General features: G+C 38.1%; 1 protein-coding gene across 1 annotated transcript in view; it reads left to right on the forward strand.

Moving 5' to 3' along the window:
- ROS1 (ROS proto-oncogene 1, receptor tyrosine kinase) overlaps positions 1-13454 on the forward strand; it is a 72075-nt gene that overhangs the window by 17439 nt on the left and 41182 nt on the right. The window contains 10 exon segments of the mRNA XM_039387318.1: positions 586-696; positions 1219-1400; positions 2363-2554; positions 7546-7646; positions 9211-9425; positions 9756-9920; positions 10520-10681; positions 11522-11784; positions 12373-12436; positions 13066-13268. Coding sequence (XP_039243252.1) covers positions 586-696; positions 1219-1400; positions 2363-2554; positions 7546-7646; positions 9211-9425; positions 9756-9920; positions 10520-10681; positions 11522-11784; positions 12373-12436; positions 13066-13268 — 1658 coding nt within the window.

The raw sequence follows: 13454 nt of genomic DNA on the forward strand, positions 1-13454 counted from the left end.
ATACATTATCAAATTAACAGTATGAGACGTGTTATTCCTTTCCTCTGCTCTGTAAAGAACTTTCTACATTGAAGTGGTTTGCACACTTGGGGGTTAATGACAGTTCATGGAAAAGTGCAGCTCACTGAATGCTGAAAATCCTTGGTTTGAGCATAAATAATGAGAGGAAATGGATGTGTGTGAGATGTCTGAGATTTGTAGGTCTTTGGAATGTGGTTTGAAAGCTAGTTCACCCATAATAACCTATGTCTGAGGGGAAAATACCTTTCAGCTTAAAGTGCTGGACTGGCTCTTAAGATTAGGGGTGACTTTTGCCTGACTTTGGTAAGGCCAGGTCAAAACACACAGTGGTTTTTAAGCACCTAATAGGATTTCAAAATGCCTTATTGTTCTGTGTCTAAACCTGCCCTCTGAGTTTGTCAAATTTTGTTATTTTCATGCATTTCTTTGTCCACTATTCCTTAGGAATAAGTGTTAAGGGTGATTTTGTAGCTTTCCAGAAATAAGAACCCCGTTACTGAAATACAAATATTATACAAAAATTGCTTCTTAGTGTGCAAAACCACTGTTTTCTTTCTTTATCAGCTGAAGAAGATCCATGTATGTTGGCGGTGGGGCCTGAAGGTCTCTGGAAGCAGCGATTGGATAGCTATGGGCCAGGAGAACTCCTCTATCCTCATATAGGAAACATTTCAGGTGAATACTAAACAAATTGCATGCTGCTGCTACAGACTTATTGGAATTTATTAGGTTTCCATAAATTTCAGCAGCAGAATTGAAAGACAAGAGTTCCTATTGCAGCAGTCTAGACTTGAATATAGTGCAGTGCAGTGCAGTGCAACAGCTTCACTGAGCCAAGCTTTTGTCCTCATTCTCTTCTATTTTATGAGTCAAATGAATCCCTAGTGAAACCCTACTAACATCCCCCCAGTTACAGCAGAGCTAAAATCAACTCTCTGACCTAAATAGTTATGTCTCCAGCATCCCAGTATATGCTTGTCATACATTTATAGTCATCAGGGCTATATATGTATTATTTATATACATGGTATTCCTATAGAGAAACATCTATCTTCATGTTAGCTGAACCTAACTGTGGATTAGTACTGATTTTTAAAAAGCTGAAGTGTCTGGCTACATTTTATTCTTTAAAAAACATGAGGGTTTTATTTGCATGTTTGTGAAATGCTTAATATCTTCCTTTTTTTTTTCTTCAAGACCTCGATTGGTATAATAACACTCTTTATTGGATTAATTCCATGGGGGAAGTTCAGACCTGGTCATTTAACACAAGAAAGGGTACCACTGAGAATACTTATATACCTGATGTCAGAGATGCAAGGATGTTGGCATTGGATTGGTTGGGTCAATGCTTGTATTGGGCTGGCAAAGCAAATATGGTAGGTATAGTTGCACTTCTTAAGAGAAAAAACCTCCATTAAGTCAACAATAAAAGACTATAAGGCAGAATTTAGAAATCCCTACTTCTTGCAATCTGAGATGCATTTGGACCTCTGCTTATGGTAGTGTAGAACAAGGGGGTCTTTCTTTCTTTATGTGATTTTCCAGAGTTACACAAAAGTTTGGGGTAAAATGTTCACTAACATTCACTAATCCAGGATAGTGAATTTACCAGGTGCAAAAAAAGGCAAATCAAACATGCTATCAACAGTTTTGGTGGATTCAACATTTTAAAAATGAGAGAAGATAGTGAAAATGGAGGCCACCAAATTGGTCTTGTCTAAGAAGTAGATGGACTTTATTTTAATCAAATTTGACACTATTTGTTTACACTGAGATTTTCAAGATTGACCTCTGTACTGTCATATTTTGCAGATCACTGCAGTTAAAAAATAATTACAAATGCACTTTGTACACTCATATCAGGAACACTGACATGTGAATTATTTAAAAGGTATCTGACTTCAAAATTGTAGTGCTAATTTATGCAGTGCTGTCAAATTATGCTTTCATTTCTTGTAAGTGCAAAGTCAGAAGCTGTTTTAAAAACTGGAGCTAGAAGGCCAGATTTCACACTGCCTTGCACCCTCATTTACACTTGTGAATAGTGAATATGAAGCGGGTGAGAAACTCTGTCAGACAGAAGGCTGCCAAAACTGGGAAAATGAAAGGGAAAAGCTATTTCAGCTTTTTTTCTTTTGTTACTTTCTGGCAAAAATGAACTAATAATTTTTGAGCTATTCTTCATCCTTATACTTTGAATGTAAAAGGTTTAGGCTTTGAAAGTCTAAGAGTTGCGTAGGCTTCTGATAAATGGCTGTGGAAAAGTCGCCACTGTATACTCAATTGAGCATGGCTGATGATTTAGGTGTGATGTTAAAAGCAATTCTTTTTTCCCTAGATATACAGAAAATCGCTGCGGGGGGGCCATATGGATGTTGTGGCTCATGTCATGCTCCCAGTGAAGGATCTAGTAGTGGATTCAGTAAATGGCTATTTGTACTGGGCCACAATGTATTCAGTGGAGAGCACAAGATTGAATGGAGAGGAGTATCTGATGTTACAAGAGCAGCTACAGTTTTCTGATAAACAGGTGACTGGTTTTTTTTTTGTTTATTTGTTCAGGGGTTTTTTGAGTCATGGGGGTGTGGGTTGGTGTGTGTTTTAGTATTTAGATCTCTTGAATATAGTCAGTGTTCATGGCTGCCAAAATTGACATTTTACTACCAGAAGAATAACATGCCTTACTTGCAATAGTTTTGTATCATTCTGAGAATAGGGTAAGAATTAAGTGATGTAGTAGCTGTACTAAAACTGTGGCTCACAATTCTGAAATCAGACGTTTGCAATAAAATGTGACATTAGAGATCTCCTTGTGGTTGTAATGCTGGTCCTTCCCATATGTGAAAGGTACTTACTTTTCCCCAAATGATTTAAGTCTAATGGTCACTTCGATCTTTCACATCAAAATAAGTAGTCAGAGCTCCATAGCATCCTACCTATTTTGTGATGTTGCCCAGCTTGCAGGTCCTGACAGGGCCAGTTTTGGGGCTAGACACTTGCCAGGGACATCAGATTTGTGCTTCAGGCCACAGAGGTGCTGCTGTAGAGACAGGCTTTGCCTGTGGTGAAGAGCAAGGGGGAATGGCAGCTGGTGCCATACTTGCACTCAGCACAGCTGGTCCCTGCTGAGGCCTGGCACAGCTCGCTGCTGCTTCTGCCACAGTGCTGATGAGGGTGCCACTGACAGTCTCCATTCTGCCTCATCCTGTCCCTCCTGTGGTGCCAGGAACAGCAAGTCCCATACTTTGAGAATTGTCGAGGGTCTCCTCTCCCAGCTCACCTCTTACCTTCTCCATTTTCTCTTTATCCTTTGCCAAGTCAGACGCAGGCCTGGCCCCAGCTTGGTGCCTCTTTCTTTGCTCCAGGCTCATGGGGAACTCCAGAAGGCTGTGAAGAGCAGAGCAGCTCCTCAGGGAGAAGGAAAGGGGGCTTCTTATGAGAGTGAGTAAAGACATTGGACAGTATAGGGGGAAAAAGGGGATAAGGGATTATCATTTTAGCTGTATTAGGGTGGAATACTCCTCCTACATGCAGGAGTAGGCTGGCAGAGGGCAAATAGAGATGCCATTTCCACCTATGGATCATCAAAGACCCTGCAGTTTGTGAGAGTTCATTAACTCCTCTTCCCTACCTGAAGACATTTTGATGTGCTCTGAAGCCTGCACAGACAACCTCTGTAGCTCTGCTGATCTCTCCATGCCTTTTCTTTTCCTTTCACCCTCTCTGAAGTCCTATCAAGTCTCTTAAAACTTTGGTTCACTGCTGGCTCCTCATAGATTACGGTTGTCTTCTCCAAAACCATCCTGCCTCTGCCTCCACATGGGATTTGTCTTCATTTTTGCTAGGCAGGATTCAGTGTTGCCTATGCAACGAAGGATCTCTGAGACTGAATATTTACCTCATGAAAGATTTACCAAGGTCTTAGCAGCTGCATATCCCTCCCTCCCTCCTTCCCTCCCTCCTGTTTTTTCTTCTTCCCTCCCTCCCATGTACCTGGAAGAAAAGTGATGGATGACCCAATTCCCTGGCAAGTGAATCCCTTACTCTCTTAAAAGGGACTCGAGAACTTTAGGAATCAGTGTAATTGGGACTGTAGACCCAGTGGTAGCTTTGAACCTTTTTCAGGTTGTGTCCTGAGCAGGTCAGACTGAGGGACTGTTCCATCTACTGCACTGCTTTTATTCTATGGAGTCTCTCTTGAGGGAGAGCTGAATGCTCCTCAGCATAAACCACAGCCTGTGTGGGCTTGTACGTTCTGTCCCGAGTGCTGGAGTGAGACATAGTTTGACTGCCACAGAACTGGTCAGCATAGATATATTATTTGCTGCAACAGCTTTCTTTAAAACACAGCTCATGATAAAGAAGCCTTTCTTTTTATTCCACCTATTATACAATTTGTGTTCCCATCTTACCTGATGCCAGATTCTCTGTTAAAGACCCATTACAATTTTAGAGATCTATCTTTCTTGGTTAGCTTTGTATCGTTCCCCAGAGGATTTCAATTTTCTTTCCCAAAGGAAAAGAAGATAGTGTTTCTCCAATTATAAAAAAAAAGCCAGGCCTGGTTTAGCCCATGAAAGGGAATTAACATTCAGAAACACCAGCTAATCTCACACGTCTGTTACATTCCTGAGGGCTTGGGAAGAACGAAAGCTCTTTCTGGTGTGGTACCTACTCTACTTGTAAACCTTAATACAGAAGAAATGGAGAACTTTTGTACATGACAGAAGTGTCTGTGCTGCAAAAGGTCAAATATCTTCCAGTATTAGCCTCCCACCTCTCTTTTGAAGGTGACTGGTGTGGACTGTCTTCATTGGAAAATATGTGCTGTACAAGCCCAATGGCATACTTAGACTTATCACATATATTCTGAATGATCTGTTTCAAAGGATCCAAAACTTGCAGTTTATTGTAAGAGGTGAACACTACCTTCCTTGTCCTTCTCTTTTGATTCACTACCTGCTTCTCTTAATCGCCTTATGCTAACCTCAGATTTTTTGTTCCTCTTTTCAAGAACCTTGGCAGCAATGAGACTTCTTGTCTGCTCCTGTCATTTTTTTTCTGCACCTTTCTCTATGTCAGTGATATCAGCCTTCAACCATCCACTTATTCACACCTCCTACAAGCAAGCATCTCATCTCCTGATTCTCTGCTGCCCTAATCTATGCACTGACTTCCTGAACTCAACCTCCTGCTGTGATGCATACAGGAAAAAAGCCAACTAAAAATACCGAGATTGAGAAGTTACCAGTTATAGCTTACAGGTGTTTATTAAAATAAACCCCAAAATAAACCCATCAGAAAAAAAAGGGCAGCACAGCATTCTGTAATGGTAGAATTATTGAGCTGGTCATATTGTCTCAATATAAAGATGCAAATATATGTTTGCACAAGTATTAACGTATCTTCCTTGCACAATGGAGTTCTTTATCCTGGAAAGAGCGCTTCTTACCTCAGTATTAAAACGCAGATGTAATTGTTAATTGTTGTTATTCAACAGTTAAAGCATGTTTTCCACATAACTGCTTCTTACTGGTGTTACTTTTAGCTTGAGTGCTAGGAATAGGAATTGAAGAGACTATTGTGAAAACGACAGCTTTCCTAAACCAATACAAAGGCAGAGCTTTGAAAGTCTAATTTCTTTGGCAGGAACCAGATCCCTTTATTACAATTATTTTATTTTTCAATCAGCTCTTTAGCTTAGCTAGTGTGTATTGGCATAGCCTGACTGATTTTAGCAGAGCTATTCTGGTTTATACCAACTTAGAACCTGGCGTAGAGCTTTCAAAGCACTTAGTAAGCCATTTAGGCTGTACAATGGCTGGAACAAAAGTTATTTGTAAGGGAACAGCAAAGTACACTATATGGAAGGGGTTCAGGACCCTCTAGGTGTCGTCTCTTAATATTTCTAGTGAAAGGGTATTTCAAATAGCTAAATTTATACTGCATCTTATGATGTTGAGTTACATTGCATCATCACAACTACATGATGTGTCCAGAAACTAGTACCTCTCATGAACTGGAAAAAGTTTTTCTGTTTTTGAAGCACAAGAGAAGGGGAGATGTTAAATTACTGCCTAACTCCTGAAGATGAATAGTACAATTATTTATTTGCCTTTTATTAATGGTGATACCAGGGAGTAGGAGAAAGAAAATGGACACATCTATGGGAAAATATAATAGTTGTAGAAAAAAAATGGGGCAAGGACAAAAAGCCCAAATGTTTAAAGAAAGTAAGATAAATTCCAGAAGATGTCATTTGTTGTTGAGCATAGGAGGGAGAATAGGTAAACAGGATAAAATATAACATGGTTAACTAAATATACACTCAGACACGTACATGCTGTGAGATATTTTTAACAGGACAACCTACGGGAGCAATCATTCAAACCTTAATTTTCTGACATACAGTGTTAACAGAAATATGTCAAGAATGTGATTACATAAGGAGCAACAGACAACTAAGTGATATAGCATTTGCTTTCCTGTCATCATCTTCTGCAGTTTATTAATGAGTTAGGGGGGAAAAAAAGGCTGTTCCACTTACATCCATAATGGAAATTTAAGCTTATAAAAGAATAGCTACAGCTAGTGTTTGGATGAGAAGTTTGAGAGCTGCTGGAAAACATGTTCAGAGAGGCCCCTAACAACTTGTAAGCTGTGCTAATGATATAACATAGACTAAACTTGATAACATTTAGCAGACTAACTTGTGGAAGCAAATTCTTTTTTTTTGTAGAACAGATTATTAGATGTCTGATTTCTATTACTGTTGCATATGGTATTGAATCTGTTGTTTACTGCAAAAGCAAGAAAGTTCTATTTTGTATATTAGATCCTATGAAAAATTAACAAAACAATCTTTCACTTTACTTAAATGAGGGTAAAACATTGAAGTAATGAACGGGAAGATTGTTTAATTTCCTGCACACCCCCTCTTTTTAAAATAATGAATTATTTACTAAAATGTAAATATTTAAATTTCCCACTTAATGAAATAAATCAATAAAAATTTTACACCTATTTTTCATAAGTAATGCAACACATTATATATTCTATGTATAGAATCAAAGCCAGAAAACAAAGACAAAAGATCTGAAATACTTCTTTTAAAAGGTGATTCTGATGTTCAGTTTGGATATCAACCACCTGTTTCAGACAAAGATTGTTAAAATACTGGAGATATTCTAGAGATTTTGATAGGTAGTTCCATTAATCACTTTATCCACTATTGCCATCCTATCTGAAGTACTCAGATACTCCGGGGATGAACACTGTGACAGGTGTTAGTAAAATCCTATCTAGAAAATAACCAGCTGCTATAAATAGGTGTCCACCAAGCACCTGATTATTTTCTAGAGCTGTCTCTTTTTGTGTTAGAATAAACATTCATGGTAGTAATGTTATTTTTACCAATAAATACCCATGCATGAAGTTGTCTAGACAACAGTTATGCCTAAGGGCTTTTATCTCAGAAGTGAAGATGTGTTCAAATTGCCATTTGGACTGTTTTTTTCCTAGGTGGTTGGTTTAACTTTGGATCTCACCCAAGGTTTTCTTTACTGGCTTGTGCAAGATAGTCTTTGTCTAAACCTATACAGAGCTTCTCTCTGCAAAGAACAGTAAGTAGATGTATAGCAGAGTTAAGAAAGTCTGTATTTTCTAGCTTTTGTGATACTCTTTGAGAAAAAAAGAAATTATCCAATGCTGGACACACTATTTACTAATTTAACAATGAACAAAAAGAAGAGCTAATGATCACAACTGGCTGATTGCAACCTACATGTTGAAATGGTAACAGTCCTACAGCGAGAGAAACACAATGTGGAAGCTCAGCTTAACTGAGATAATGCTCATTAATGTTTAGACTTAGCTTTAGGAAATAGTCACCATTTATTGTCTATTTTATCTTGACATTTACAACATCTGACAGTTTCCAAGTGCCTAGAGCTCTGTAACTTGTTCATCTTGCATGAAGCTCAGGACTCAGACTAACACTACTTTCTCATCTGAGCAATCAGTACTCAGCAGGCTTTCCTCTTGATCATCCTGAACATGAAATGGCTGCATTATTCCTAAATGGTGAAGTTTAAAAAGACAAAACATAACAAAACCATGTTTATGGGTTAGCTCAAATACTTACTAAGACCTTGAGAAAAGTGGTAATTTGTTCTCTAAGTGCCAAGTGTGTGATGAGTGGTAGTTTGTGAAACTAATCTTTTGCTCCTTTCCATGTAGAGAATGCCACTATTTTTTTTTTCAAGCATCAGAATAAACTTCTTAAACTTACCTGAACAGTATCTGTATTTACATGTGCTTATAAAGTTGCAGGATGGCTTTGTGTGGAATCAGCTGAATTTTCTGACTCATTTTAGACTTGCTATGATTAACAGAAAATACTTAAAGAATCAAAATACCTTGATTAGTTTTAGCTGGAATATGCAGCCCCATTGTGAACCAATTGGCCACCATAAATCATTATGCCTGACATGCCAGAATACAGAGATCAGAAGTAATCCATCCTAATGGACCTGCTGGTGTGTCAAAGCTTTTCCAAATTTGTTTTGGATAACATGCGTCTAAGCTTAAAGACATTTCTGAGATGGCAAAATGATGCCTCTAACGAAATATATAATCTCTTACACAGAAGATAAATTGGAACCTAAAAAGGCCTTTTTAGTTTTGACATACAATATACAAGGCAGACTAAATCATCAGTGATCCCAGTGGAGGAAAATGTTAATAGAATTTAATAAAAGAAAGAAATTAGCAGGGTCAAATTCATCTGGGTTTCTGATATAATGAAGTGGAATGAATCTTATTCTGCAAAGTAGACTCTGTTTCAGTGAAATTGCTGAGAGAAGATGAGCTGATTGTTCAAAATATTCACTTTTCTACATCAGAATATTAAACCATTTTATAATTGTTTTCCAATGAAATCAAGGGAATGAAAAGGGCTTTTTTGTTTGTTTTTTTAGATTTTCTTGCAGGTGTTTCTGCAGCGTTTCATATTCGGAAAAGTGTTCTGATTTAAAGAGCTTAAACAAAACTTTTTGTTTTCCTGTCTCCTACATGAGTATTAAGAATTTGAATTATGAGAAACTTATAAATGTGTCAAACATTGCATAAATCTGTTCTCTCTACATGTGTGCTTTCAGTTTGCTAATTTCATAAGCGTTTTCACAGTTGTGGCAATACCATAGTCACAGAATTTGCAGCATGGAGTACTTCAGAAATATCTCAGGGTGCACTGGAATACTACAGTGGTCGTCTGTTCTGGATTAATAGGCTTCAGTTCATTACAACCCAGGAAGTAAATCAGAGCCTTAGCATTTCCTTCTCACAACCAGCACAGTTTACAGCCTTTACCCTTGTTCATGCATCACTTAAACCTTTGCCAGGTACATTATTTTCTTTATCTAAACTCCTCAATAACTCCTCACTGCCAGCCTCCAATTCTTCATTCTTGAAATTTTTAGTTATTTGACAAAGGATAAGGACAAGTGCAACTTCTTAATAAATATATCAGGATATTCCTAGTTATTGTGCAATTATAAAAGCTGGTGGTATGGGTATGGATAAAAAGAATACGTGATGGTGTTATTCATTGTTTCAATTTAAGACAGTTTATAGGATTTTCCATAGTACTTTAATGTTTTACGTCAGGTTTGAAAAGTCTACCTATTCTTCACATTCTTTAGGTTATTATTATTTCTTCTGTTTATGGACAGGAAATTTGTCTTTTGCACCAAAAGTGATTCCAGATGCAGTGCCAGAGTCTTCCTTCAAGATTAAAGGAAATTCTTCAAGTTTTCACATCACTTGGAGTCCCTCCACAAAGGTGGAATGGGGAGCTGTCTTTTACTGTGTGGGATCAAAAGCTCTACAGGTGAGGATATTCATGCAATCCTTCCCTACTATCTGCATATATTGCTGCATCTACTTGCCGATATATCTCTTTTTAAACAGAAATTCAGTTTGTTTCTTCTCCAGCATTTACAAATCGGTCAAGAACAAAACTAAACTGTAAATGGAATGCAAGTTGTCCAGGTTCTCCATCACTGCAGTCATCACAGGAGGAACATGGGCTTAGCAGTAGCTCTGGGCTAGCAGCTGGGGTGTGAAGAGCCAAGCAAGGAGTTCACAAGTGCTCAAAGATGTGTGAGAAAGCCTTTCACGGTAACTCAGAGAGAGAAGTGTCCTCTGAGCTGACAGTGGACAGCCTTTGCCTGAATGTGAAATCTAGCCCTCACCCACACTTAATTTTAGTGCATTTGGCAAGTTTTTCTTTAAATTCAGGGGGCATATTGCTAACACATTGCTACACATCACTACAATACCACAGGAGTTGGTGAAACAATGATCACTCACAGGAAGAGAAGCTCTGTTTTGATTTAGTTGACCAGCTTGCTGAGGGAATTTTGGAAAACTTAAGGCCTTTCTGAGTGGGAAAAAAGTCTTGCTTTACTTTGTTCTGTTTTATTTCATTCACAGTCTCTGAAGAGTGAGCAGTGTCTCCATCCCCATAACCTGACAGTGCCATCCTACCGAGTAGATTGGCTGGAACCATTTGCACTCTTTGATTTTACTGTCACTCCATACACATACTGGGGCAAGGCACCAACGACATCTGTATCCCTTCGAGCCCCTGAAGGAGGTACTAAAATTTTAAATCCCATTCCTCACTTGTAATGGGTGCTGGGGCCAGGTCTATGTCAGCAAGTGAAACCCCGGAGAAGGATAAGCAGCTTTTAGACCTAGCCAGCTGTAGGCAGAGTTGCAAGGACATGTTTCTGAGCATCTTTGGCAATTATCTATTGCACACACAAAAGCACACAATTGCAGTAATAGAATTCAGAACAGAAAATGCATGACAACATATCCACCATGTGCTTATGACCACAAGCAAGAAGAGGAACTGGGATCCATCACAATGAATATCAAAGGCTGCATGCAATATCTTAACTACTTATTAGATTTTTAGTAAATATTATGTGCTTTTTACTTTTGATTCAGTTTTTATTTTTTCTCTTATGCATGTCAAAGTTAAGTTAGCTAAAATATAGTGTTGAGGGACTGGAGCATTGAGAAAGCTTATGAGATACAATAGATTTTGAAGTGGATAGAAGAGGAGATAGAGTACACTCTGTATTGTGAAAATTCTTGCTGCCCCAAAGTTGCCTACAGGACTTGGGTAAATAGATATGTCCCATCTCAGTGCAGGAGTGCATTTTTTTTTCTGTTTATACAACTCTTTTTTTTGCTAGGCAAGTTAAATTCAGATACCAACACACCAATGAAAAAGAGAAAGGAATTGCCATGAAGTTTTATATAATCTTCTGTAGTTTACACCTCACAAATTGCTATTTGTCTCTGTCAGCATTCGGGCTGTAAAGCTCTAGCCCAAAACTAAAAGAGTTAACTATGAGGTAGAGTTTGTGTTTTAATAGAAGTATTGCTTCTGTGGTTTTTATCTTTTTTTTTTTGTTTGATACAGTTCCTTCAGCACCTACAAACCCTAGAATATATGTATTACGACATAACCTACAAGAAAGTGATGAGAAAGTCCTTGTGGAGTTCAGGTGGGACAGACCTGAAAGGGGCAATGGAGTATTAACGCAGTTCAGGATTTACTATCAATTATTGAATCAGAGTGGCACTGCTGACACTTTTGCAGAGTGGAATGCAAGCAATGTTAAAACCACCCTGATGCGTTTTTCTCTCAAGAATGTGCTTCCCAGCCTCACAGTAAGGTTTCAGGTATGAAAAATTAAGCTTATGTCATGCTAGATAGTAGTGCAGTCTGATGTGTTTGCCTAGGAGATGGTCCTGGGCTTAGGGCAAGAGCTTGTGGTTTCTGCGAGGACTCACACAGCTTCCATAAAAAAAGATTAAAACTCGCCAAGAAGTCATAGTCTCATTGTGATAAAAGCTTTGGAACACACAGAATGTGTGCTTGAAAGACAAGTTAAAAGCACGAGACCATGTAATAGACCAGGTATTGATGGGGAGAACACCGTGTTGGTTGAACCATCAACCAACAGTAGGAATTGCTCCAGGCTGGGGAAAGAGGTAGGACTGTCTGGAGTCCTTTGAGCTCTAATTGTTAGACGAAGCATGGATTGTCACTTTCTAGTCCACTGCTTAAAATTGTCTTCATAGCCATGGTCCAAACCTGAATGTTGCCTTTGAACTGACCAGTACTTATGTCAAACAGAAGCACACGTATATTCCTTGGTGAGCAGACAGTGGATCTACTGGTTTTGTCATTAACTATGACTTTACAGACTTTCAAGTGCAATCATTTATGCTCTTACTTAACATAGGGAACAATGTCCTGTCCCACAGGTGCAAGCCTTCACCTCTGTAGGTCCAGGACCTTTGTCTGAAATGGCAGAGAGGAATACATCAGGTATGGATGATTTAGTTGCCCTCTCATAGTCTGTGTGCAATAGCTGGTGAAATCGATAGTAGAAGAATCTGGCAATTTGATAAATATTCTCCAACACTTCATGTGACATTTGTTCCACCTTACAGCAGACACCACAGAGAAGATAGTTACAGCTTCTGACATGAAATGAACACATCACTTATCATTAGACTACATTTCAGGAATTTCAAGCCTTTCCTCAAAACTATGCTAAATTAACTTATCTAGTCAACTCCAGGAAATATGGCACGGTGGCTTTTGATCTGTAATCTGCATACTGCTAGAGATCGTAAAATATTTCTAATTAGGCTGTGAATAGTAACCAGGAGAGTTAGAGATCTACTAGAGATCATAGGTTATTTCTAGTTGGGCTGTTAAAGTTAATTAAATGAGCAAATCTGTTTTATCATGCTTAAATTTGTTAGATAAACATCCACAATGCCATTGAAAATATCTGAGGAATTGATTGTGATGACAAGAAGGCGTCTCATTATTTTATTTATTTACTGAGAGCAGGACCATCATTTATTTATATCTTGTACTTTCCTTATGAATTACTGTGATTATCTAGAATATTTTTCATAAATTCTACTGTGTTCTTTTCCTTCCAGATCTTTTCCCTGTCCCAACTCTTATAACTATTACTGCCAACAGCTTGTTTCTTGCTGACATAGACAGTAATCATACCATGTGGGAACTTTCAACAAAGACAAACGTAAAGGACATCTGTTTTACTGCTAATGATGACAAAGCATACTATGTAATACAAGATTCTCTTTTTATTCTGAATATGCAGAATGCTTCAAAGTTTCAGGTATTCCTATGTTCTTCCCTTACTTGAGAGAATCTAGGAAAGTATGTGTCATTATTTTGTGGCCAACTGTGTTTTTGAAAAAGTAAAATGGGTGGAGTATACCATTGATGAAGTTATCCTATTAATCACAAATAGCTTTACTGACATCTGCTTTGTTGGTATTTAATCAGATATTTAATTTAAAAT

The sequence above is a fragment of the Pipra filicauda genome, unplaced genomic scaffold (assembly GCF_003945595.2).
Source record: "Pipra filicauda isolate LSUMZ 115617 unplaced genomic scaffold, ASM394559v2 scaffold553_size308853_pilon, whole genome shotgun sequence".
NCBI lineage: Eukaryota > Metazoa > Chordata > Aves > Passeriformes > Pipridae > Pipra > Pipra filicauda.